Source organism: Myotis nattereri (genome assembly GCF_964212035.1).
Source record: "Myotis nattereri genome assembly, chromosome: 2".
Taxonomy (NCBI): domain Eukaryota; kingdom Metazoa; phylum Chordata; class Mammalia; order Chiroptera; family Vespertilionidae; genus Myotis; species Myotis nattereri.
The window spans coordinates 114,221,794-114,246,458 of NC_138076.1; the positions used below are offsets into that span (position 1 = coordinate 114,221,794).

At 40.0% G+C, this 24,665-nt stretch overlaps 1 protein-coding gene across 2 annotated transcripts in view; it reads left to right on the forward strand.

The window, feature by feature from the left end:
• The first annotated feature begins 3,998 nt into the window (after positions 1-3,998).
• The window catches only part of KATNAL1 (katanin catalytic subunit A1 like 1), a 117,878-nt gene continuing 97,211 nt past the window's right edge, over positions 3,999-24,665 (forward strand). The window contains exons 1-3 of one of the 2 annotated variants that reach the window (XM_081083605.1): positions 3,999-4,117; positions 14,808-14,983; positions 17,703-17,863. In XM_081083605.1, coding sequence (XP_080939731.1) covers positions 14,822-14,983; positions 17,703-17,863 — 323 coding nt within the window. In that variant the 5' untranslated portion in view covers positions 3,999-4,117; positions 14,808-14,821. The remainder of the gene's footprint in view (positions 4,118-14,807; positions 14,984-17,702; positions 17,864-24,665) is intronic. The other variant, XM_081083604.1, reaches the window with a different exon arrangement.

Consider the following 24,665-nt stretch of genomic DNA (forward strand, 5'->3'; position numbering starts at 1 on the left):
CCAAGCGGGACCCCCACCCTGAAGGGGGTGTGACCAGATGCAAATAGACATCATCCCCTCACCCAGGCTGGCCAGGCACCCAAGCGGGACCCCCACCCTGATCCAGGACACCTTTCAGGGCAAACCAGCCGGCCCCCACCCATGCACCAGGCTTCTGTCCTATATAGTAAAAGGGTAATATGCCTCCCAGCACCGGGATCAGCGGAGCCGCGAGGCCTCCCGGCACTGGGATCAGCATGACAGGGGGCAGCGCCCAAACCCTCTGATCTCCCTGTGGTTCTGTGTGTGACAGGGGGCGGGGCCACAATCTCCCTATCCCCCCTGCTCTGTGCTTGACAGGGGGGAGCTCCCCAACCCCCTGATCAGCCCTGCTCTGTGCCTGATAGGGGGGAGCTCCCCAACCCACTGATCACCCTGCGGCTCTGTGTGTGACAGGGTGCGGCGCCCCAACCCCCTGATCGGCCCTGCCCTGTGCATGATAGGGGGGAGCTCCCCAACCCCCTAATGGGCCCTGCTCTGTGCGTGATGGGGGGAGCGCCTCAAACCCCTGATTGGCCCTGCTCTGTGTGTGACAGGGTATGGAGCCCCAACACCCCTGATGGGCCCTGCTCTGTGCGTGATAGGGGGCAGCGCCCCAACCCTCTGATCTGCCCTGCTCTGTGCGTTACAGGGGGTGGCGCCACAACCTCCCTATCGACCCTGCCTTGAGTGTGACAGGGGGCGGTGCCCCAACCCCCCAATCGGCCCTGCTTTGAGCCCGACCAGGGGCTGCACCTAGGGATTGGGCCTGCCCTCTGCCACCCGGGAGCAGGCCTAAGCCAGCAGGTCATTATCTCCCGAGCGGTCCCAGACTGAGAGAGGCCAGGCTGAGAGACCCCCCTCTCCCCCCCGAGTGCACAAATTTTTGTGCACCGGGCCTCTAGTCTGTATATATAAAAGGCTAATATGCTAAGTGTCAGTCCAACTGGTAGCTATGACATGCACTGACCACCAGGGAGCAGATGCTCAATGCAGGAGCTGCTGAGCTGCAGTGACTTGGCAGCGGCAGTTCTCAGGTGATGCATGGGAAACCAGAGAGGAGGGCACCTGATTCGTCTCAGGGCTGCACAATTCCACCTTCAGCTGTGTGTTATGTTGTTGCTGGGTCATTGCTGGCCCCAAATCTCGTTTACTGCACACTGCATTTGTGGTCCACACCCTGTACCACAGCAACTTTGCAGAGTGCTCTCTGGCACTCGGGAACCCCTTGGGGGATGTCGGAGAGCCAGTTTCAGCCAGAGGAACCTGCTCACTCTACAGACGCCCTTTGAGTCACGGGGATGCCACCCCAGGTCCAGCTGGCCAGGGAGGGGCCAAGGGAGGTTGGCTCCAGGGCCCGTCTCTCCCAGTCCCACCCTGCTGCCCATCTTCTAGCTAATTTCCTTTCAATGTGCATGAATCTATGCACTGAGTCGCTAGTATTATATATTTGAAAGTTGCTGAGAGTAGATCTTTAAAAAAATCAACTAACATTTTTGTTTTTTATGTAAATTTACATAGTGAAATGTACACATCTTACCATATGAGTTTTGACAAATGCATATACCTCTGTAACCCAAACTCTAAGTGAGTTAGAGAGCTTTTCCCAAACTACAGAAAATTCCCTCTTAAGTCAAATCCACCATGGTCTCCAGGTTACCTCTTTCTGACTCTTACCATGATGGATTAAATAACTAATAATTAAAAGTTATTGTTAAATCCAGGCTTTGTTTCATAATGCTTCATTGGCATTAATGCTTTTATTTCTCACAAGCACTGGGAGATGGGTATTATTAGGGATTAAAAGGTGAGCATCAGCTCTGGTTGCTTATCAGCTACCCAGTGTAGCATCAGGATGAGGAGGAGGAAGTGGTAGAAGCTTGGGTTCCTAATATCAGTTTGTACCACACTGCATTGTGGGGGTTCAGAACAAGTCACCCCAAAATGTGCCTCTGGTATGCAGATTTTGAGCTAAAGGTAACTTTAGCCACTTGCTCAAGAGAAATTTCTGCCCCTCCTTTAACTATCTAGAAGAATTTATAGGCCTTGCCTATAATAAGAGATTACCTTATCACTTTTGACCTATCTATAGGGTAGGACAAACTTTTATTTACTGAACATATGCTTTTCTTATCCTCTTGCAATGACCCTTTGAAACTAGCTCAGGATGTTTTATACATCCATTTTCCCTTTCTGTCTCTGAACCTCTCCAGCAGGTGGGGTCTCTGATTCTTAGGTATTAAATTTGGTCACTTTCTCTTGCTAATCTTCTCATGTCTTATTAGACCAGTGGAAAGCACCTTGAGGGTAAAGTTTGTTCCTCCCCCACAGCCTCTCTGAGGTGGTACCAGGAATCAACAAACAGTATTACAGATCAAAATGCGAGGGAAGCCCGGCAGGTGTGGCTCAGCATCGAGCTATACATAAAGAGGGCACCTGCGTTACCGTAAAAACATTCAAACCTGTAAAGAATTTTTGTGAGTTTATTTGAGCCAAACTGTCGACAATTGCCGGGAAGAAGTTTCTCAATGGATTGGGATAATGCTCCAGACAATGGCAGTTTTTTCATCTATTTTTATACAGTGTAATCAAAGGAGGGGACTTAGGTGGGTTACATGAAATCCACTGGTGATAGAGAGGAGGGAGAAAGCAAAGGGGTGGGGAGGGGAGGACGTCTGGGATTGGCTAAAAAGTAAAATGATAGACACATACTCAGGTGGGTGAGGATAGTTAACAGTCAACAATTAACATGATAACAATAACAATGAAGGAATTTGTAGTATCTGTCCTGGCACCCAAGCACATTAGGTTGTGCCCCAAGGGGTCTGGAAAAAGGGAAGTTACAAGTTACCCAGACATTTCAAGGATATGTTATTATAGGTGCAAAAAGACAGGCTCAGTTAAGGTAAAGGTTGACCTTGTCAGTGAAGATACTGGCCTAGTATGTAACTACCCACCATAACTGCCTTTAGTTAAAGTTTATTTTTTTATTTAAAATATATTTTTGTTGACTTCAGCGAGGAAGGGAGAGGAGGGAGACATAGAAACATCAGTGATGAGAGTGAATCATTGATTCGCTGCCTCCTGCACACCTCCCACTGGGGATCAAGCCCACAACCTGGGCGTGTGCCCTTGACAGGAATCGACCCTCGGGGAACCTTCAGTCCACAGGCTGGTGCTCTATCCACTGAACTAAACCAGCCAGGGCACGTTTCAGACTATCCTTTGTGGTTACTTTAGGTCTTTTTTTGGCAAGACTGCCTTGCAGCTTATCAGGTAAGCATGTGGCCCCTTTGGTCCACACCTGTTTGATTCCCCTTCAGGGCACACGCCTGGGTTGCTGGCTGGATCCCCAGCTGGGGGCATGCAGGAGGCAGCCAATTGAAGTTTCTCTCTTATGGATGTTTCTATCTCTGTCTCCCTTCTTCTCTCTCTAAAATCAACAACGTATTTTTTTAAAATGCAAGGGAAACTCATGCTACTTGCAAGTTCTCAAAACTTCTGAATCAGCCTAAAAGCCGTATGTATTACATCTTTCTAAAAGAGTCCCTTCTCTCCCACTGCTCAGAAAATGGCAGGAAGGAGGTGTGAAAGGTTGCAAATGTGATTTCATTCGTGAGAGCCCAAACAGAGGTGGCTCAGACTGCAAAGCGGCGGAAGGGATCAGCCCGCCGGGTGCCCTCCTCTGATGACACAGGTGTCCTCTTAGGATCCAGCCGCATTCACCAGCTCAGCCTCGGAACAGGGCACGCTGCCACCGGGATGGATGCTGGCAGGGCTCATCAAGCAGCCCTAAAGCGCAGTCACCTGTGCTCCTCAATGTCACCGTCTCCCTCTCTCAAACACGCACCTTTGCACCTCGTTTCCACCGTAAGCGGCCGAATTCCCAGGCTCCTCCCTGGAGCTGACTCCGAGAACCCCCTCACTGACACCACCGCGCAGCCCACGCTGTCATGGCAACCGTACGCCGCACCACCGCCTCTTCACGCACGTCGTGAACTAACGGACTCCACAGCGGCGGAGCGGTGGCCGGAGCTCCACCCCCACCCCGCCAGACCTGGACCGCATAACCAACAGTCGGCCAGCCTGCGGCACCGGGGTAATGAGTCCAAGAGAGACCGGCGCGAGCGGGAGAGCAGGCAGTGGGGCGCCCAGGGTGACAGCCATACTCCGTCCCCTGTCGCTGGCCCTCGGGCGCCAGCCTTCGCGGCGGGAGCGGGAGAGGCGCGGGTCATTGTGGGGATTGTAGTTCCATGGCTTCTCGGGCTCATGGTCTTGGATGGGCGCCCTGGACGGGTGACTACAAAGCCCAGCGGCCCCGACGGCTGGGCGAGACCGATAAACCTAAAGCGGACCGTGGGAGTGAATAATCTCTTTGTGGTGAGGGGTTCTTGGGTGGTCGCGGAACGTGACTCTGAACTAGGAAAGGGAAGTGGAGGTGAGACTTGACTTGACTTCCCGCCTGGCCGTGGGGCCCGCCCTGGTTCCCGGGCTTGGCCCTCCCCGGCGGGGCCAGCGCCTTGGTTGTCTCGGGGAGGAGCCGCCAGCCACCCCGCTGCGGGCCGTGGGCCGCGGAGCCTCAGACCCCCAGGGTGCTGCCTCTCGGTGCAGAACCGTATGTATGGCACACGTTTGATGTGAGACCCGAGGAGCTCAGTTTTATCAGGCTCTCCCTGATACGTTTATTTTTACATATTTAATTATGATTATTCTGCAGTAGCCCAGAGGTGTTTGCATATTACACCCATTGATTGATAATTCATTGATGTTTAAAGGTTAAGTGTAGACGTGGTAAAAGATACCGTGCTATTATATCGTAGTACCTGGAGTTTTTACCGTTTTGCATTTTTGAATTTTACTTACCGAGGGTCAGGATTGCAAAGTGAGTTATCCTCCTCCCCCAGCTTGAACAGTGCCTACACATATTTTGATTGTATTTTGAAGATTAGGTCAACTCTAAAAATCACAGACTTTTTTTAACAGTGAGTAGTAATATTTTCTTTGATTAGTCGTTTTTTAGAACTTCTCAGGAGCATGTTTTTTTAGGTTGAAAAATGCCGTATTCTATTACTGCTACTACTACTATTATTATTATTATCATTAATCAATGCTCTGGAGTACACCTTAGTCCCCAGAGTTGGCTTAGGTTTTGGTGGTAAGGAATCTGACACAGACTTAGGCAACCTGCCTTGATGACCCTTAGAATTTTTTCTTTAATAGATAACCATCCTAGAAATTTCGTATTTTATATAGAATGTTGGAAAATTGTTTGTAGTATGGTGTGCTTTTTGTGTGTGTTTAAACAATAAAATAATACAAGGCCAGTATCAAATTCCTTTTGTCAATTAAAATGAAGCTAGCCTCTAGAAATTTTACTTAAAGTAGCAATTTAATGGAAAGTAGGTTTGGTAAGACCATTAGAAAAAAAATTGAAGCCTTCTGTTATATAGTACTAGAAGCCTGGTGCATGAATTTGTGCACAGGGGGGTCCAGCCAGCCCTGCCCCAATGGGGTGGGTTGGGGGCTCTGCCTGTTGGGAGGAGGAGACAGCGGGAGGTTGGTTGGCCGGCCTGCCCCCATCAGGGCCCAGTTGGAGCCGGGCTGGCTGCTGGCCCTGCCCCCAAATGGTGTGGGGGGAGCTGGCTGGGGGAGGGGACGCGGGCTGATCAGGTTAGTGGGGGCTGATGGGGAGTGAGCCAGCAGGGGGAAGGGGCTGCAGGAGGTTGGCTGGCTAGCCCCGCCCTTATTGGGGTGGGGGGTGTGATCAGGCATGGGGCTGGCAAGGGGGAGGCGCTACAGAAGACTGGCCGGCAGGCCCCACCCCGATCCCCGGTTCGCTGGTCGCAGTGGCCATCATAGCGACCAGTTGTTCTGGTCGTTATGGCATTCTGGTTGCTGGCTTTTTAAATATATATAGTTAGGGACTTGAAGCATTTTATTTATTCATTCAGGATTTATTAAGAATGTATTATGTGCTAGGCATTATGCCAGGTGGTGGGAATATAGAGATGATAGAAGGTGGTGTGTGTCCTGCATGAGGAAGAGTCATGTCATCACAATAGTGGGTTGGAGATGGGTACAAGTTGCTATAGGAGGCCAGAATAAGAATAAATAGTAATATAACACTAACATTTATTGACTACTTACTCTTTAGCCTCTTATAGAATCCTCACATTTTGTGAAGTTGCAACTGTCATTTAGAAGTGAGAAAACAGACTTAGAGAGAGATCTTGCCCAAAGTTGTAGGTGATAAGATGTGAACCTGGGATTTCAGTCCACATGTGTCTAACTCATCTGAGTCAGGATCTCATCCAGTAGTGCCATTCTCTGTACACATTTATAGAAAGATCCTGACTCTGTCTAAGGAGATCAGGGTAAGTCTCCAGAATGATGTGACATTTGACTTGTACTAAGAAAGTTGAGTAAACTTTCACTGGAGAGAGGATGAGAAAAGTCATTCTAGGTAAATAGAACAACATGCTTTTGAGATATATTTGAGTTCTTTGTATTTGGGGGGGAACTCTAGGCCATTCTGATGACTGAATCCCAGAATACATGCAGTGTAGTGGGTGAGGCCAGATCTAAAAGTACTTGAATACCATGATAAAGAGTTTAGAATTTTCTTCAACCTGGAGTGACCATTGAAGAATTTCAAGTGGAGTAGTGTTACTGAGTTTGTGTTTTAGGAAGAAAATTCCAGCTTCATCGTGGAAAATGAACCTTGGGGAGGATAGATTTAGAGTCGTGGTAGGGAAACCAATTTTACTATAGAACAACAATAACAACAACATCCAGTAGAGAAATGAAGAGAATCTGAACTAAGCAGTTGGAGTTGTAAAAAGAGATGGATTGTAGAAATATCTATATATATAAAAGCCTAATATGCAAATTGTCCCCTCATTCGACCTGGAGACTGGGAGTTCAATCGCTTGCTATGATGTGCGCTGACCACCAGGGGGCAGCGTGGAACGAAGGAAGGCCCCAGCCGGTAGCCAGCAGCCAGGGAAGGGAGGCCCCAGCCGGCAACTGGAAGGCCCTGATCAGCCCTGATTGCTGGCCAGGCCGAGGGACCTTACGCGTGCACACCCTCTAGTTCAGTGGTTCTCAACCTTCGTAATGCTGCGACCCTTTAATACAATTCCTCATCTTGTGGTGACCCCCAACCATAAAGTTATTTTCATTGCTACTTCATAACTAATTTTGCTACTGTTATGAATTGTAATGTAAATATCTGATATACAGGATGTATTTTCATTGTTATAATTGAACATAATTAAAGCATAGTGTTTAATCACAAAAACAATATGTAATTATATATGTGTTTTCTGATGGTCTTAGGCGACCCCTGTGAAAGGGTCATTTGACCTCCAAAGGGGTCGCGACCCACAGGTTGAGAACCGCTGCTCTAGTTTAAGAGATAAAACTGATCTGACTTAAGAGTCTGGGTGTTGGGGCTAGAAAGATTTGGAATTGTAAGACAACTGATTCCTAGTTTTCTGGCTAGAATGACTGACAGGATCATGAAACCATTGGTTAAGGTGAGAAGGAGTAGGTTTTTGTGGAGACGAAAGGTAAAGATAAATCAGTTCAGTTTTGACTGTTTGTTCAAGGTTCCTGTAGGGTATTCAGGTAAGGATGCATTTGGATCTGGAGTTCAGGAGAGAGCTCAGGGCTAGAGGTCGAGGTTTGCATGCTCATAGTGAAGTTATAGAAGGGAATGGACCAGTTCATGGAGGAATGTTTAGAAATGAAGAAGGGAGAAGTTTGAATATGGAACTCTTGCAAAGCGGCGGCATTTACGGTGTGTGTGTGTGTGTGTGTGTGTGTGTGTGTATGTATGTGTGTTGGACATTTTTGAGAGGAAGCGGGAGGAAAGCTGACACCGTATACTGAGGTTAGAAGGCAGAGAGGAAGAACCCCAGAGGGCATGCGTAACAAATGACAAAGGAGAAGGCAAGTGAGCACAGAGTGGGCCAGGGTATCAGGTGCCTTGGAGAGTGCGAGTAAGGTTAAAGGTAGAAGTGTGTCCAATGAATTTGGTGGCTTCAAATAATTTCTAAACTTTGCAAAAATTAAGAAGAGGAATCTGAGCATAGGTTACTTGAAAAAAAAAGTTTAAAATTTCGCATAATAATACATATCAAAAGGAAAAGGAAATAGATGAGTCCCCATTTGTCCATAACCTATCTTGAAGAATGAACACATAATCAGTTTTGTTTCATCTATAACTCCTGTCCCCCAACTGGATTATTTTATAGCTAAACTCAGATATCATATCCTTTTATCTGTAATTATTTAATTACCTATCTTTAAAAGTTAAGGATTACTTAAGAATACGTAACTATAATATCCTACTCAAAAAAACTGACAGTACTTCCTTAATATAATTATCAGGCACACTATTTATTTGATTTTGGGAGTACATTTATTACAGCTGGGGACAGTGAAACAGGAAGGGCTTAGGATAGAGGAAGCAACAGGTGAGAGCCAAGGTAGGGCTCCTGTTAGCTCACTGAGAAAAGGGGGCCTTGGAAACAGGTTCAGGGGCTTAGCCCAGGATGAGTTGCTGCTGCCTATTGCTCCCCTGTTTGCAAGTCTCCAGGGGACCCTTAAAGTTTAGGAGATCCCTGCTGGAGAGGGAAGAAAGGCGTGGGTGTGCTCCACCCAAACTTTTTATTTTAATGAAGCATGACTACATAGAAAAGAAAGAGATGAGGCAGTAACAAAAAAGGTTTGTAGTTTGTTTTATTTTGTTTGTTTTAAGATTGATAACATGCTATTAGGGAAAAAAAAACCATGAAAAGAAAATGTTGGAAGATGTAGGGAATAAAAAGAGAGGAGAGAGCTGATAGAGGTCCCCCAAAATGTAGGAAAGGACAGGATGAGCAGGGTGAAGGAATTAATTTGTTGCATTTTATAAGTACCAACTAAGTACTAGCTGTATTCCTAGGCAGAGTGCTGGTGTCACTAGGAAGAGAGTTGCCCTGAAAAGAAGAAGAAAGGTGAGAATAGATAGGATATTTATAGGTTGGGTTGTGAAAGGTGAGCAAGTTCAAAGCTATGGTTTTTAAGAGGTGGATGGGATTAAAGGTTAATTGGTGAGGGAAGCGATTGGGGTTAGGAAAGGATAATGGTGGGGATTTGGCATAACCATGCTGGAAAGGGGACTGAGTTAGCACAAGTAGGAATTGTTTCACTGAGCCGAGATTAGAAGTCAGTAATTTTCAACAACAGCAAAACACGAGGTTGTGTGATTGTTTTCTTTAAATTTTAATTGATTGATTTACTAAAGGAGAACTTAACATATTGAAGAAACCAGTAGCCTGTTGTGCTATTGAGAAGAGAATCCAGACCAAGAACTTATGATTGGACCATTCCTCGACAATTTTGGATTTATTAATTTAACATCATTATTGTCTATTTTGTGTAAATATCATAGTAAAACTAGATAGCCCCTTGCAGATAGTTTGGATTAATAATTTGCACTATTTTCTCAGCATGTGTAATTGTATTCTTTTATAGAGAATATTCTGCAGGGTGCAGTGGAAGGGGTCAGGTAGATCTGTTGTCTAGTTCTGGGACTACAGCTTATTTTCTGTGATCATGGCCAAGTTTCCAAACCTGTACCCATACTCAAAAAGATGTAAATACTTTATATTTCACAAGATTGTTGGGAAGACTAGACAGTTTCATGAAGGTAAACCCTCAGTGCTCAATAACTGAAGATCTTTCTCTTCCCCATCTCCCCCTCCTTATCAACAACATGGCAGGATTGCCATTTCTGTTGGACAAAAGACCACTTTCTAGGACTTTAACTTACTATATAAGTCAGGTAGAACAGGTAGTAGTTACATTACAAAATGATCTATAAAAGGATTCATGAATTATTATTTTTAGTGAGGCTTCCTTAAATACTATAAAATGTTATTTTATAGTCCATTGATAGTAGTAATGTCTTTGACTTGGTTTATCTTCAAAGAAACAGAGTTCCACTATGTGATTTGAGATTCCAATAACTCTAAAATTCTTCAATTCTCTGACTACATCTCATTTCTGGGCTGATTTATATTATGATTTCACTAATATTTAAGCATCTATTTATAAATTAAAATACATGCATATTTTCACGTACTCAGCATTATTTTAAATACTTTCCTGGATAACCATAGTTATATATGGTAGCTCTAGTGAAAGTATGAAAGGAAACCATCAACAAAATGAAAAGACAACCTACTGAATGGGAGAAGATCCTTTCCAATGATACATCCAATAAAGGGCTAATATCCAAAATTTGTAAAGAACTCATACAACTCACCCTTCTCCCCCCTTCCCCCCCCCAAAAAAAAGAGTCTATTCAGGCAAAGAACCTGAATAGACTCTTCTCCAAAAGGGACAGATAGCCAGTAGACATGAGGGGATTCTCAATGTGACTTATCATCAGAGAATTTCGAATTGAGACTGCAGTGAGATACCTTCTCACGCCTGTCAGAATGGCTATCAATAAATCAACAAACAACAAGTGTTGGTGAGGATGTGGAGAGCAGGGAACCCTCATGAACTGTTGGTGGGAGTGTAGATTGGTGCAATCACTATGGGAAACAGTATGGCGGGTCCTCAAAAAATTAAAAAGGGAACCTGCCTTGTGACCCAGCAATTCCACTTCTGGGTATGTATGGAGGAAACAAAAAACACTAATTCGGAGGAATATGTGCACCCCTATGTTCCTTGCAGTGTTGTTTACAGTGGCCCGGATATAGAGGTAACCCAAGTGCCCATAGACAAAGGGATAAAAAAGTGGTGGTGCATATATACGATGAATATTACTTGGCTATAAGAAAGAATGAAATCTTACCATTTGCGATAGCTTGGATGGACTTGGAGTGTATTGTGCTGGGTGAAATGGATCAGTTAGAGAAAGACAAATACCCTATGATTTCACTTATATGTGGAATCTAAAGAACAACATAAGTGAACAAACAAAATAAATAGACTCATGGATACAGAGAACAGACTGATGGTTGCTGGTGGGGGATTATTGTGGGGACAGGGTGAAAAAGGTGAAGGGATTGAGAAGTACATATTGGTAGTTACAAAATAATCACGGGGATGTAAAGTACAGCATAGTGAATATAGTCAGTAACATTGTAATAACTATCTGTGGTGCCAGGTGGGTACTGGAAATACCACTTTATAAAGTATATGATTGTCTGATCACTATGCTCTATTCCTGAAATAAATACAAAGTAATAGTGAATGTAAACTGTAATTAAAAATTTTAAAAAATTATATGATTGGTTTTAAATATAAAACACTTTACATTTTTGGTATAAACTCCAGTTGGGCATAATGCATTATGTTTTATGTACATTACTGGATTTGATTAGCTAAAATTTAAAGATTTTTGTATCTATGTTTCCGAAGGATATTGGTATATCAATTTCTTATAATGTCTGGTTTTGTATCAAGGTAAGGTTGGTTTTAAAGTATGAGTTGGATGTTTTTCCACTTCTTCTTTTTTGAGAGAGTTTGTGTAGAATTGGTTTTATTTTTCCCTTAAATGCTTGGGAGAATTCACTAATGAAGCATTTGGGTCTGGAGTTGGTTTTTTTTTGTTTTTTTCCAGATAGATCTTATATTACAAATTGAATTTAATTGATTGCTGTAGGATTACTAGTGTTCTGATTAATTACTGTATTTTTTCTTGAGTAAGTTTGGTATGTTGTGACCTTCATAGAATTTATTAATTTCGTTAAGTCCTCTTTTGCCTTTTAATACTGCTGAAGTTTGTAGTAGTAGCCCCTCCTTTATTCTGATTTAGGTAACTTTTGTTTTCTTTCTCCCTTTCCTGGTCAATGTCACTAGAGCTTTATCAATTTTAATGATTTTTCCAAAGAACCAGCTTTTGGCTGTGTTGAAATTTTCTGTTGTTTGACTGTTTCTGTTTTATTGATTTCTGCTCTTAATTATATTATGTTCTTTCGTCTACTCCTTTTGGGTTTTAATTTACTTTTGTTTTCCTAGATTCTTATGAGAAGCTGAAAGTAGGAGTTGGCAAACTACAATTTGGGGCAAATCCAGCCTGCCACTTGTTTTTGAATTACCCATGAACTAAGAATGGTTTTTGTATTTTTTTAATGGTTAAAAAAGTCAAAAGAAGAACACTGTTTTGTGATATGTAAAAATTAAGTGAAATTCAGTAATCAGTGTCCATAAATAAAGTTTTATCGCAACACAACCACATTCATTTGTTTACATATTCTTTATAGGTACTTTTGTGCTAGAATGACAGAATTCAGTAGTTGTGACGAAGATTTCTGTTATATTTTCACTAGAGGCCTGGTGCATGAAATCCGTGCGCTCATGGTGGGAGGAGTGTCCCTTAGCCCAGCCATTTCAATGCCAACTAATGTTGTTTGACTGAAGTGATACAAAACTGTTTTATGTAGCTTTCCATGCAGTCAAAAGTTAAAACAAAGAAGTGAGATCTTCATTACCCCCCCACTGAATTTGCAGTACATGTATTTTCTGTGCTCAAATTACAGTTTTAGCATCATATTTCAGACTTTAATGCAAATGCAAAGAATATTTTCATATTACAAATTACATTTTACTGTGCAGGTGAGACATTTCCTCCTGACTCGGTTGAAAGAGGTTAATCTGCAATGTATTGACATGCAAAAGACAATATCAAAAGAATAGATTCTTTAAATGCCTTCCCAACAGTGATTATGCTGAATGAAATGTATGCTTATGATTTGATATCAGTATGTGACAGTATCTATCTGGCTGAAAAGACATCTTCAAACATGAAATACATAAAATTTCATTAAAATCATTATTAATGCATGAACATTTGCATTTGATTTTTTTTAAAACATCCTCATCTGAGGATATGTTTACTGATTTTAGAGAGTAAGAGAAAAAGGGAAACATGGATTGGTTGTCTCCCGTATGTACCCTGACTGGGGATCAAACCCAAAACCTAGGTATGTATCCCTGACTGGGAATGGAATCCACAGCCTTTTGGTGTACAGGCTACACTGCAAACAACTGAGCCATACTGGCCAGGGCTGCATTTGATTTTGATGTTAGGGAACAGTAACTTTGAATCCCAACTAAGTGAAATATTCATCTTCCCCCAAAGAGTTTAATTTTTATTAGAAGACCTGTATTACAAAAAGTTGTGCTTAACTATTAGTATAATATTTTGAATTTCATCAATAAAAATTGTGGAAATTTTGTCTCATTGTGTCACTACTTAAATAATATCCTCAATATTTCCCGTTAGTCTTTAAAACCTAAAATATTTGCTCTTTGATCCTTTACAAAGTTTGCTGACTGCTGCTTTACATCAAGGTATTTTTATTCTGCACAGTTGTGTACCTGCACATAATAGCAGAATTAAAGCTTAGTCTCACAATGAATTTAACAGAAAATACATAGAATGGTTTTGTTTCTATTGTATTTATTAATTGCAGGTTGTTTACTATAAAAAGACCTTCCTGCTTTGTGATAATATTTAATTTGAGAAGAGGCTTCCTACGGTTCTATATTATTGATCTACAGAATATTGGAATTTCTTACCATGTAACAATAGTGTATAATTAGCTGCAGTGTAATTCTCAAGTAACATAGATGATGCCTTCAGTGAACCTATGCTTGGCGAAGGGGCAAATATAACATGCCAAAACACATAAAGAAAACAGCTTTATTTTTAAGAAAGTACTGTAGTCACTTGAAGAGCCTAGAACTAGATGTGGTTAATTTTGAGGCAGAGTGTTAGAGCCCCTTAAGAATAGATAAGAGACAGAGAGGAAGAGCCAAGCTACCCACACCAAACTCTAATTCCCTCAGGAAGGCATGGAAAAATACTATGATTTTCTCTTCTAAGGTTATTCATTGGTCTACTGTTCCAGGAAATAAGAATAGGGCAATTTGGACTTCTTCCCGGGATGTCATTCTTCTGTATCTCTAGTTCTTACTCTTTGTAGTCTTGAGTGGAAAGTATTTCTGCATGGAAGTCTGGAATGATTCTGGGAGATGTTTGGGAAGCCTGGAAGAAAAGCTGGAATGATGGGCTGGGAAGCTTTGGTGGAAACCAGAGTTTCAGATGATGGTCTTCTAGCATCTTGTAGAATGGAAAAGATTAGTGATAGTTATTTGCACAGACAAAAAAGAAAAAGCGATAGAGAAAGGCAGGATCATGGGTGATTACAGTTGAACAAAAAGAGCTCAGGTAGTTTAATTCATAAGATTTTGCTTAGATTTAAGTTGTATGGCACATTAAATGCACATAAATGATGTGTGGACAACTATAGGCTGTTCTGTTAAAATGTGTTCCTTCAGTATGACATTTTGTTTTTAGGCCAAAAAGTTTTAGTGAGAATTTCTGTGGTTTTAATTGACATAATTGGAAAATATGTGATATTCATATATTTCTACATTTTCAAGAATAGATGGAAAGAAATTAAGCAAGATCATCTTTACTATTATTGCAGTTTGTTGATATTACAAATGAGCAAGAAAAACCAGTACCTGTAACAGGAATCCGTAGTTCAGAGCTGTGTAATTTCTCATTATTGTCTTGGGTGTTCTTTTCTGAACTCTTTTGTGCTGCCAAATTTAGAAACTTTGTTCAATATTTTAAGATGCATTCAGATAACCTCAAACAAAGAAAAAACCATTTTGACTTTCCATGTAGTTTTAAGCTGATATTTTAAAGAATAATAAAACATATTTTGAAGTCAGTACTGAAAACTTAATAAAAAGTCATTATATTTAATGTTTAGGTCTCTGAAAGAAGATGAACTTGGCTGAGATTTGTGACAATGCAAAGAAAGGAAGAGAATATGCACTTCTTGGAAATTATGACTCATCAATGGTATATTACCAAGGGGTGATCCAGCAGATTCAGAGACATTGCCAGTCAGTTAGAGACCCAGCTATCAGAGGCAAATGGCAACAGGTAAGGTCACATTATTCAGTGAGTCAGGGCAGCAGTCTGTTGTTCTTGAAAGACTAGAGGCCTGGTGCAGGACATTCGTGCACTTAGGGGAGGGGTCCCTCAGCCCGGCCTGTGCCCTCTCACAGTCCTGGAGCCAATGGGGGATGTCTGACTGACAGCTTAAGCTGTGAGCCCAGCTTCTGGCTGAGCAGTGCTTCCCGCTGTGAGAGCACATTGACTACCAGGGGGCAGCTCCGGCATTGAGTGTCTGCTCCCTGGTAATCAGCGTGCATCATAGCAACTGGTTGTTCCGCTGTCAGGCTGAAACCGGCTCTCCAACATCCCCCGAGGGGTCCCGGATTGTGAGAGGGCATAGGCCAGGCCGAGGGACCCCATTGGTGCACGATTGGGGCTGGGGAGAGATATGGGAGGTTGGCCAGCGGTGGGGGGGTGGGGGGGTAGGGGGGTGGTGATATGCGGGAGGGCTCCAGGGCGTGTCTCACTCAATCCCGATCAGCTGGACCCCAGCAGCAAGCTAACCTACCAGTTGGAGTGTCTGCCCCTTGGTGGTCAGTGCATGTCATAGCGAGGGGTTGAGTAGCCTTAGCATATCATTAGCATACTGCACTTTGATTGGTTGAACAGCCAACCAGACAATCAGGCACTTAGCATATTAGTCTTTTATTATATAGGATTAGAACTTGAGATGTAAATAGTTTTTACTTGTCTGAATACTGAGGTATATTTAAAATGCACTCTGAATAGTTTTCTCTCTTGCCCAGATAATATTTTACATATTTTTTATTATTTCATGAGACATACTTCAAAGTTGCTTAATCCGAATTGAACCTATTTTAATTTTTTAAAAATTTCATGATCAGTTGCCTAATTGTGAGAACAAATTTTTGAAATAAATTATTGCTACTTGCCCTTTCCCCTTTCAATTCTACATGCAGTTTGACCCATTTTATAAAACTTTTCCTTTAAGAAAGTTTATTCTTTTGAAAGATTCCTTACGAATACAAAGGAGTCAGTAATCTAATAAAAAAACACTAATATGTTTGCTGTCTCTTGACTATACAACTTGATTTTATAATAGTACAGTTAATAAAACCTTGAATTATAATTTTCCACTTATTCTTAAAACTTAAAATCCTTTTAAAATTATAAGTACAAAGTCAAGTATTTCTTTGAAGTTTCCATTTTACGTACTAATGTCTTTTAAGTGTTTCTTCTAATTTTTCCACTAGTCAGAAATTGATGTTTTACTAAATTTGTAGGGTAAATTTGGCTTATTTTCTGACTTAAGTGTTACCAGATTATGTTGAGTGAGAACAATATACTTGCTCTATGTCAAGTTGAAAATTTTAGTTGTTTTCCTCTATCCTGCATACTAGCCACAGATAAGAGTGGTTTATTAATCTAGCATGGAAATATTCTTGATAAGTTATTAATTGTATTAAATAGTTGCCATTTTTATTCAGATATTTCTATTGTTTCTTTCCATTAGGTTCTGAAATTTCATTGCTCCAAGTATATCATGTAATTGCATATATGAGCAGTTGAACTTTACCTAGGTTTTTCTTTGATTCTGTATCTCCTTAATATGTTCCTTTCTATATATATTAATTAAATTGATGATTTAATATAAAGTGATGATTCTCCCTTCCTCTCTCTCTTCCTGAACAATATTACCTATTATTCAAGGTAAAGTTCAAGGCACATTTCTTATGCTCTGCTTTACAGTAAAGTGTGCATTCTGATTTAAAAAACTAGAATTGTTAAACTGAATTTATAAATGTAATTTTCAATCAATTATCTATTTGCCTTTGAAAATTAGTTTTGGCTCAGAGTTTCAAAACACAAGAATTTCCATATAGTAGGTGCTCAATGAGAGTTTTGAAATACAGGAAAAATCTGGCCTTTGAGCCCAAAATAAACTTTGCCCAGGACTTGAAAGAATTTAACAAGTCCCAAAGAATTCAGATTTTAGATGAAGGAGAATTTAAATAAAAATTAGAAGTGTGTTATTCATATAGTGTTTGACCACTTCAGGCTTTCATACGCCCATAACAAGCAGGCATTTCATATTTAGTGAGATTCGGGACAGCAAATGCTGGTCAAAAATTTGGTTGGTAAGTTTTTGGAAGCTAGCTCTGATCGGGTAGCTCAATTGGTTAGAGCATCGTCCCACTATGCAAGGCTGCAGGTTTTATCCCTAGTCAGGGCACCTATAAGAATTAACTAATGAATGCATAAAAAGTGGAATAACAAATTGATGATTCTCTCTCTCTTCCTTTCTCTAAGATTAATAAATAAAAAATTTAAAAACTTTTTTGGAAGTTATTTCTAAGTATATTAAAATGATTTAGCATTAATATTATAGTTCTCTGGGACTGGCTAACTTGTTACTGAATTAGTTGCTTGTTTTAAATTATGTTCATGGTCATTACATTCCTTGGTAGAAATAAAGTTCCATTATGAAGGTATATTACTAGTTCCCCTGTGAAAAGGTATTTAATTATATCTTTTTTCAAACTGATTCCTGCCCTTCTATCTATATCCCTTTTAATAGTTCTTTGTTTTTGAATATATTTTTTTTAATGACTCATGTTGCATACTTTGAAAAACATTAAGGAAACTTGCATTCTGTAGCAATTTATATAAACTTGAAACAATTTCTGGCATAAAGGCTATGTGTATGTATGTATGTATGTATGTATTTATTTATTTATTTAAGGTTCGGCAGGAATTATTGGAAGAATATGAACAAGTTAAAAGTATTGTCAACACTTTGGAAAGTTTTAAAATTGACAAGCCCCCAGATTTCCCTGTGTCCTGTCAAGACGAACCATTTAGAGACCCTGCTGTTTGGCCACCCCCTGTACCTGCAGAACACAGGTAAACGGACTTCATGTTCTCTTTAGGTCCTTCTGTAGCTAATTAATATTCATAGTGAAGAGAGTGAAGCTTTATCTGAACAAAGGATGAAAAGTCTCTTGGGGGGGGGCATGTAAATATAATACCTGTGTATACTTTTTACACCTATGGGTTTACAGAGTTTTTACTTGTATTTGATAAAGAACAGAAGTCGTATATCTTGCTTTTAGAATGTTTTTGCTACTGTACTTATAACAATAGAAATCTAGTCCTAAAATTTTCAGTTAAATGAAATCTTTTAGATTTCATAATATCAGCATCAATACTTGGATGGCTTTTTTCCTTTAAAACATTTTAAAAAAATATATTTTATTGATTTTTTACAGAGAGGAAGGGAGAGGGATAGAGAGGTAGAAACATCCATGAGAGAGAAACATCCGTCAGCTGCCTCCTGCACACCTCCTACTGGGGATGTGCCCGCAACCAAAGTACATGCCCCTGACCGGAATCGAACCTGGGACTCTTCAGTCCACAGGCCGACGCTCCAGCCACTGAACCAAACTGGTCAGGGCAAAATATTTTTGCTTTGAAAGATTCTTATTTTTAGATGAAATGATAGACAAATTGGATTTATCTGGTTGGGCTTATAGCCAATTTGTAGAATCTTAGTGTTTACTGTTTCTTAAAGGTTAAAGGTCAGATTCCCTACTGTGGCATATAAAGCTCTTAAGTTTATTTCCCGGATGCCCAGTCTGTGCATCACCTACATCAACCTTTCTCTTCTCATTCTTTCCTGTCATCTTGTCTTTGAACAGTTCTTTAATGAATTCCCATAGCCCCATCTAAGCAACTTATATTCATTAAGTCTCAGCTGAACTGTATTTCCTCCTCTCTGTAGCCTTTTTTAATTTGCCCAGGCATGACGGCTTATCATAGAGTTAGGTTGCATTTTTTGGTATATTCACAAGATTAGGAGCTTTGCAAAGTCAGGACTATGCTTTTTATTTACTCAAAACAAAAATAACAGACTTCCATTGTCAACACAGGGTTTGGTACATAGGCATTCAACCAACATTGAATGAATAACTCCATTAATTCCGCAGATGAGAGACCCTGACTAGTAAGTTAGGCTAGATTAGGACCTGAGTTTAGGGCTTTCTGGCTTTCATTTCCCTAGACCAGGGGTCCTCAAACTACGGCCCGCGGGCCACATGCAAATACAAATATTGTATTTGTTCCTGTTTTTTTTTTTTTTTTTTTACTTCAAAATAAGATATGTGCAGTGTGCATAGGAATTTGTTCATAGTTTTTTTTTAAACTATAGTCCGGCCCTCCAACAGTCTGAGGGACAGTGAACTGACCCCTTCTTTAAAAAGTTTGAGGACCCCTGCCCTAGATTGTGAAGTGGTATTGTGGCCAGAGTGTTGTAAATAAGTTTCCCTTTGGTCAGTAGCTGCGATCCTGTGTTTAATTGCTGAAGTTTCCTAAAAGCATTTAAAAAACTGTGAAAAGTGGTTAATTTATTCCTTCAGGTTTTTACCCACTGAGTTATGGGCAGATTTATGATTTCCACTATAAAAACACTAGATGATGATCCTGTTCTAAGGTCTACAACAATATAGTGCTTTCCTCAGACGTAACTACCTTCAGGTGTTTTGGATTAAGGTAACCATTACCCCTCATGGGTTATGTGTATATGCATATAGGTTCTTTGGTTAATCTCTCCCTACCTCCACTCCTCCCCACCCCCCACCTTCCCTCTGAGATTCGCCAGTCTGTTCCATTCTTCTATGTCTCTGGATCTATTCTATTTGTTTGTGTTTTCTTTAGTTCCTTTCATTAAAGTTTTGTAGTTTTCATTGTACATATATTTCACTTCCTGTTTTATTGTTTTGATACTATTGTGAATGAGAAGGTTTCTTTACTTTTTTTTCAGTTGTTTCATTATTAGTGTATAGAAACACATTGATTTCTGTTTGTTGATTTTATATCCACAACTTTATTGAATTCATTGATTAGTTTCACCAATTTTTTGGTTTAGTCTTTTCTGTTTTTAAGATCAGCCCTAGCTGGTTTGGCTCAGTGGATAGAGTGTTGGCCTGCAGACTGAAGGGTCCTGGGTTCACTTCCGGTCAAGGGCACATGCCCGGGTTGTGGGTTCAGTCCCCAGTGAGGGGTGTGCAGGAGGCAGCCGATCAATGATTCTCTCTCATCATTGATGTTTCTATCTCTCTCTCCCTCTTCCTTCCTCTCTGAAATCAATAAAAATATATTTAAAAAAATCATATCACCAGTATATAATACTAATTTTTGTTTTTCCTTTTTGATTTGGATGCCTATTAGTTCTTTGTCTTGCCTAATTGCTCAGCTAGGACTTCCATACAATCCTATATAATAAAAGGCTAATATGCAAATAGACTGAATGGTGGAATGACTGGTCGCTGTGATGTGCACTGACCACCAGGGGCAGATGCTCAATGTAGGAACTGCCCCGGTGGTCAGCGCAGCTCAGCCAGAAGCCGGGCTCATAGCTGCCAAGCGCAGTGGTGGTGGCAGGAGCCTCTCATGCTTCCATGGCAGCGCTAAGGATGTCCTAAGCCATCTGTCAGACATCACGAGAGGGCTTCCAGACAGCGAGAAGGCACAGGCCGGGCTGAGGGACTCCCCTCCCCCCTGCCGAGTGCACGAATTTCATGCACTGGGCCTCTAGTATTGAATAAAAGCTGAGAGAGAGCACCTTTGTGCTATTCTTGATATTAGAGGAAGAAGCTTTTAGTTTTTCACTGTTGAATATGTTAGCTGTGGGCTTGTCATACATAGTCTTTATTATGTTCTTTCTGTATCCAATTTGTTGAGGGTTTTTAATCATGAAAGAATGTTGTATTTTATCAACTGCTTTTCCTGCATCTAGTGAGAGGATCATATAATTTGTACTTTCATACTATTAATGTGGTTGGATACACTTATTGATTTGTATATGTTGAACAACCCTGGCATGCCAGGGATTAATCTCACTTGGTAATTTTTAATACATTGTTGAATTTGGTTTGCTAATATTTTGTTGAGAGTTTTTGCCTCTGTGCTCATGGGGATATTGGTCTATAGTTTTCTATTGTGGTGTCCTTATCTGGGTTGGTGCCAGGGTAATGCTGGCCTCATAAAATGAGTTTGGAAGTGTTCCCTCTTCTTCGTTTGTTTTTGAAGAGTTTAAGAAGGATTGGTGTTAACTATTCTTCAAGTGTTTGGTAGGATTCACCAGAGCAACCATCTGGTCCTGAGAATAACTTTTAGTATAGGAAATACCTGCTCTGAATTGCTAGAGCATCATGATGTATATCAAAAAGCAGTGGCCACAGATAATAACACTAATATTCATGGCTCAAACTGAATAAAAAGTGTGACGGGCATTTTCCCATTGATGAACACTTACCTGAAACTTCTCTTTCGAGAAATACTAGCCTCGGTATTTCCTTTTTGTTCTGTTCTCCCTAAACTGCTCATAATACAGATCTGATTTATGTTTATACTTTTGCTTTGATCTTTACTCCTACTGAAAGTGAAAGATGAATGGACCAGAATATATTTCTCTGAACCTCCATTCTCCATGCTAAATTTTAAAACGTTTTCTTTGTATGTAGCCATTGTGTGTATTTTTTTCCTCTGTGGATCAGAAATCCGTAATAAAAACAAATCTAAGACTAAATATTGCCCAGGGGAAATTTTTTAATTCCCACTTATATCATCAACAACAATAGAAAAGTACTCACCAACTCCACAAGGTTCTCTTAGTGAAGAAATTCTGTTTAATACCTTGAGGATTAGCATGGGATAAACTTTATGAATAAAATTTTTATATAAGCAAAACCACATGGTGACATATGTGTAAGTCATATGTTAATGAAGTAAAATTTACACAGGTTTGTAGCACAGAATGTGTTCATGGGCTGAAAAAATAAGTAAATATTAAGATTGTAAATGTAGGGTTAAAAGTTATGGGAAGTTAGGGTAATATAATACTTTTCTCTGGTAATTTTTTTCTGTAGGTCATGTGAAACAAACATAATAAAATTTTCCTTAGAGATAGTGAATAGTGGATATAGTCATTATGTATCTTGGTTTAATGGGAAGACTCTTAACTTGAGTCCATGAGATCTGAGTTTGAAGTCTGCTTCTGACACCTGCTTGTTTTATGATCTTGAACAGGTTATTTAGCCTCTCTAAATATTAGCTTCCCTATCTGTAAAACTGGGATCTCTACCTCATGGAATAATTAAGAGAACCTAGTATATAAGACAGTAACTGTCAAGTAATAAGTAATTAAAATGGTCAATTTTGAAACAAAATACCACAATGTTCTTTCAGATAAATAAGCAACTAACAATTAAAAAATGATAGCCTCATTCATAAAATTCCTCAAGGAAATTATTCCCCCTGAACAATTTACATAAATCTTTAGTTCTCTGAAACATTTTGAATAACTCTGGCAGAGAGGATATGGTGTTTTAAATATCCAAGTCATAAAGTTGGTGTTCATTTTCAGGGAAAGAATGATAACTAATTATCATTTACTGAATGTTTTACAACTATTATCTTATTTAAAACTCCAATGATCCCATGAAGTAGCTAGTGTTATTGTGTACCCATAATACTATTGCTAATTTATTATTATGAACCCCATTTATAGCTGAGGAAATTGAAGCTTATAGAGTTTGTAATTTTTCCCAAGTTATCTGAACAAGAAAGTGGGACAGTCAGGATTTGAACCCAGATCACCTCAAGTTCAGGACTCTTATTTATATCCACTCTGCTGTGTTACTTTCCTATACACATCAGTGATGTCTGTTGGCATGTTTTGATATCATCTCTATATTCTGATACATCTACCGGATTAGCTTCTTATTAGAGGTGATAGGAAAATAAAGATGCTGGAAATGCTAAACTTAATAAATTTTGATACTTTAAATATAATTTAAGAAATTTCTCTATGGGAACATCTGAAATTACAGTGGAAGGCCATAGAAAAATAGAATTGATCTTATTTTGCACAAAATGTTTCCGGGATGCATCTGATGTGTTTAGCATTAGGCACAAATTTGGTAGCCTGGTTCATACCTCTGTCCTTTTCACTTCATAGACTTAACTCAAAACTTCTCCCTTATCCCTGTTGCTGGACACCAAGGCACTCTGTATACTGTGGGTTCCAGCAGTGCTGTTGGAAGTTATATCTTACGTGTCATGCTTCTGCTGAGTTCAGTCATGATCCTGTTTTCAATCACCAGCAGCTGCTTGGATAAATCAAAACAGATTTTTTTTAAAAAAAATGAGTTAGATTCATTGTCTTAAACCTGAGGAAATTGAACTACAAAAGTAGGATTATGATGGGAGATAGTGACAATATTATCATCAAATGCCAAAGAGAGGAAGTCTCCAGGTCATTCTTAGTGTCCTAAGTTAAAAGCTATCTTGTATTCATTAAATTATGTTATATTTTTTATGTTATGATAAGTTTATTAAACATTCTCTTTAATGAGACCATTTAATTTTTTTATTAAAAATTTTGTTTTTAGAGAAAGAGAGGAAGGGGGAGAGAGACATTGATTTGTTGTTCCACTTATTTTTGCATTCATTGGTGGGTTCTTGTATGTGCCCTGACTTAGGATTGAACCTGCAGCCTTGGTTTATTGGGAGAATGCTCTAAGCAACTAAGCTACCCAGCCCAGATGAGACCATTTTATTTATTTTATTTTATTTTTTCGTTAATCTTCAGAATATCCTGAGGATATTTTTTCCTTTGATTATTAGAGAGAGTGGAAAGGAGGCAAGGAGAGAGGGAGAGAAAATGATTGATATGAGTGAGACATCAATTGGTTGCCTCCTGCACACACCCTGACCATGGCTGGGGATTGAACCTGCAACCCAGTTACATGCCCTTGACTTGGAATCGAACCCAAGACCCTTCAGTGTAGGGTTGATGCTCTAACCACCGAGAACACCTGCCAGAGAAGGATGAAAATACTTTAAAATGGTGTCTCCCAGTGAAACCTGAAGCCACAAAACTAAGATGTTCTTATTGGAGCAGTATTTGACATAGTATATATTCAATAAACTATTCTTTACTTAACTTAAAAAATAAATGATACATCTTTTAAAGTTGCATATTTTTGGAGAGATGGCAGAATAGGATACACAAGCCTGAAGTTAATCTTTGGCTTATTCTGTGTGGGTAAACTGGAACTCTGATATGCCTTCTAATGTTATTTCATCTGTAATCAGGGGAAATAGCATAATGTGTTTCTGTGCATATATAGATAGGAAGAATGATTTGTATCAAATTTATCTTATTCTGTAGAATTTCAGCCAAGGGGAAATTCTTACTGCTTAGTATGAAAGTTATTGCTTTATGTTCTTAAGGTATCCAAATAGGTTAAGTAGCTGCTAGCATTTAAAATGCCAATTTGCAGTGGAAAAAGATCAGTTAAGATTAAGGCCAAGCACCAGTAGACAGTAAACTATCCTCTCATATAAGTATTTCACCCAGACTCTAGCTCAGTTATTTTCCTGGGCTTAGGAGGTAAGAGAGCAGATTTTTCTATCAGTCCCACCACTAATTGAGCGGTCCTCCAAGTAAGTTTACTTCTCTGCATCTCATTTTTCTCCTCTGGAATATGTATGTTGTGATGAAATTGTTTTGTAAAATTATTTTGAAGTCTTAGGAAGTAAAATACTATATTATTGATCTATCCAACATAGATTTTATGAACATTCATCATATGCTAGATATTATCTCTGGCCCTGTTTAAAGTATGAAGGTAACAATCCTCTC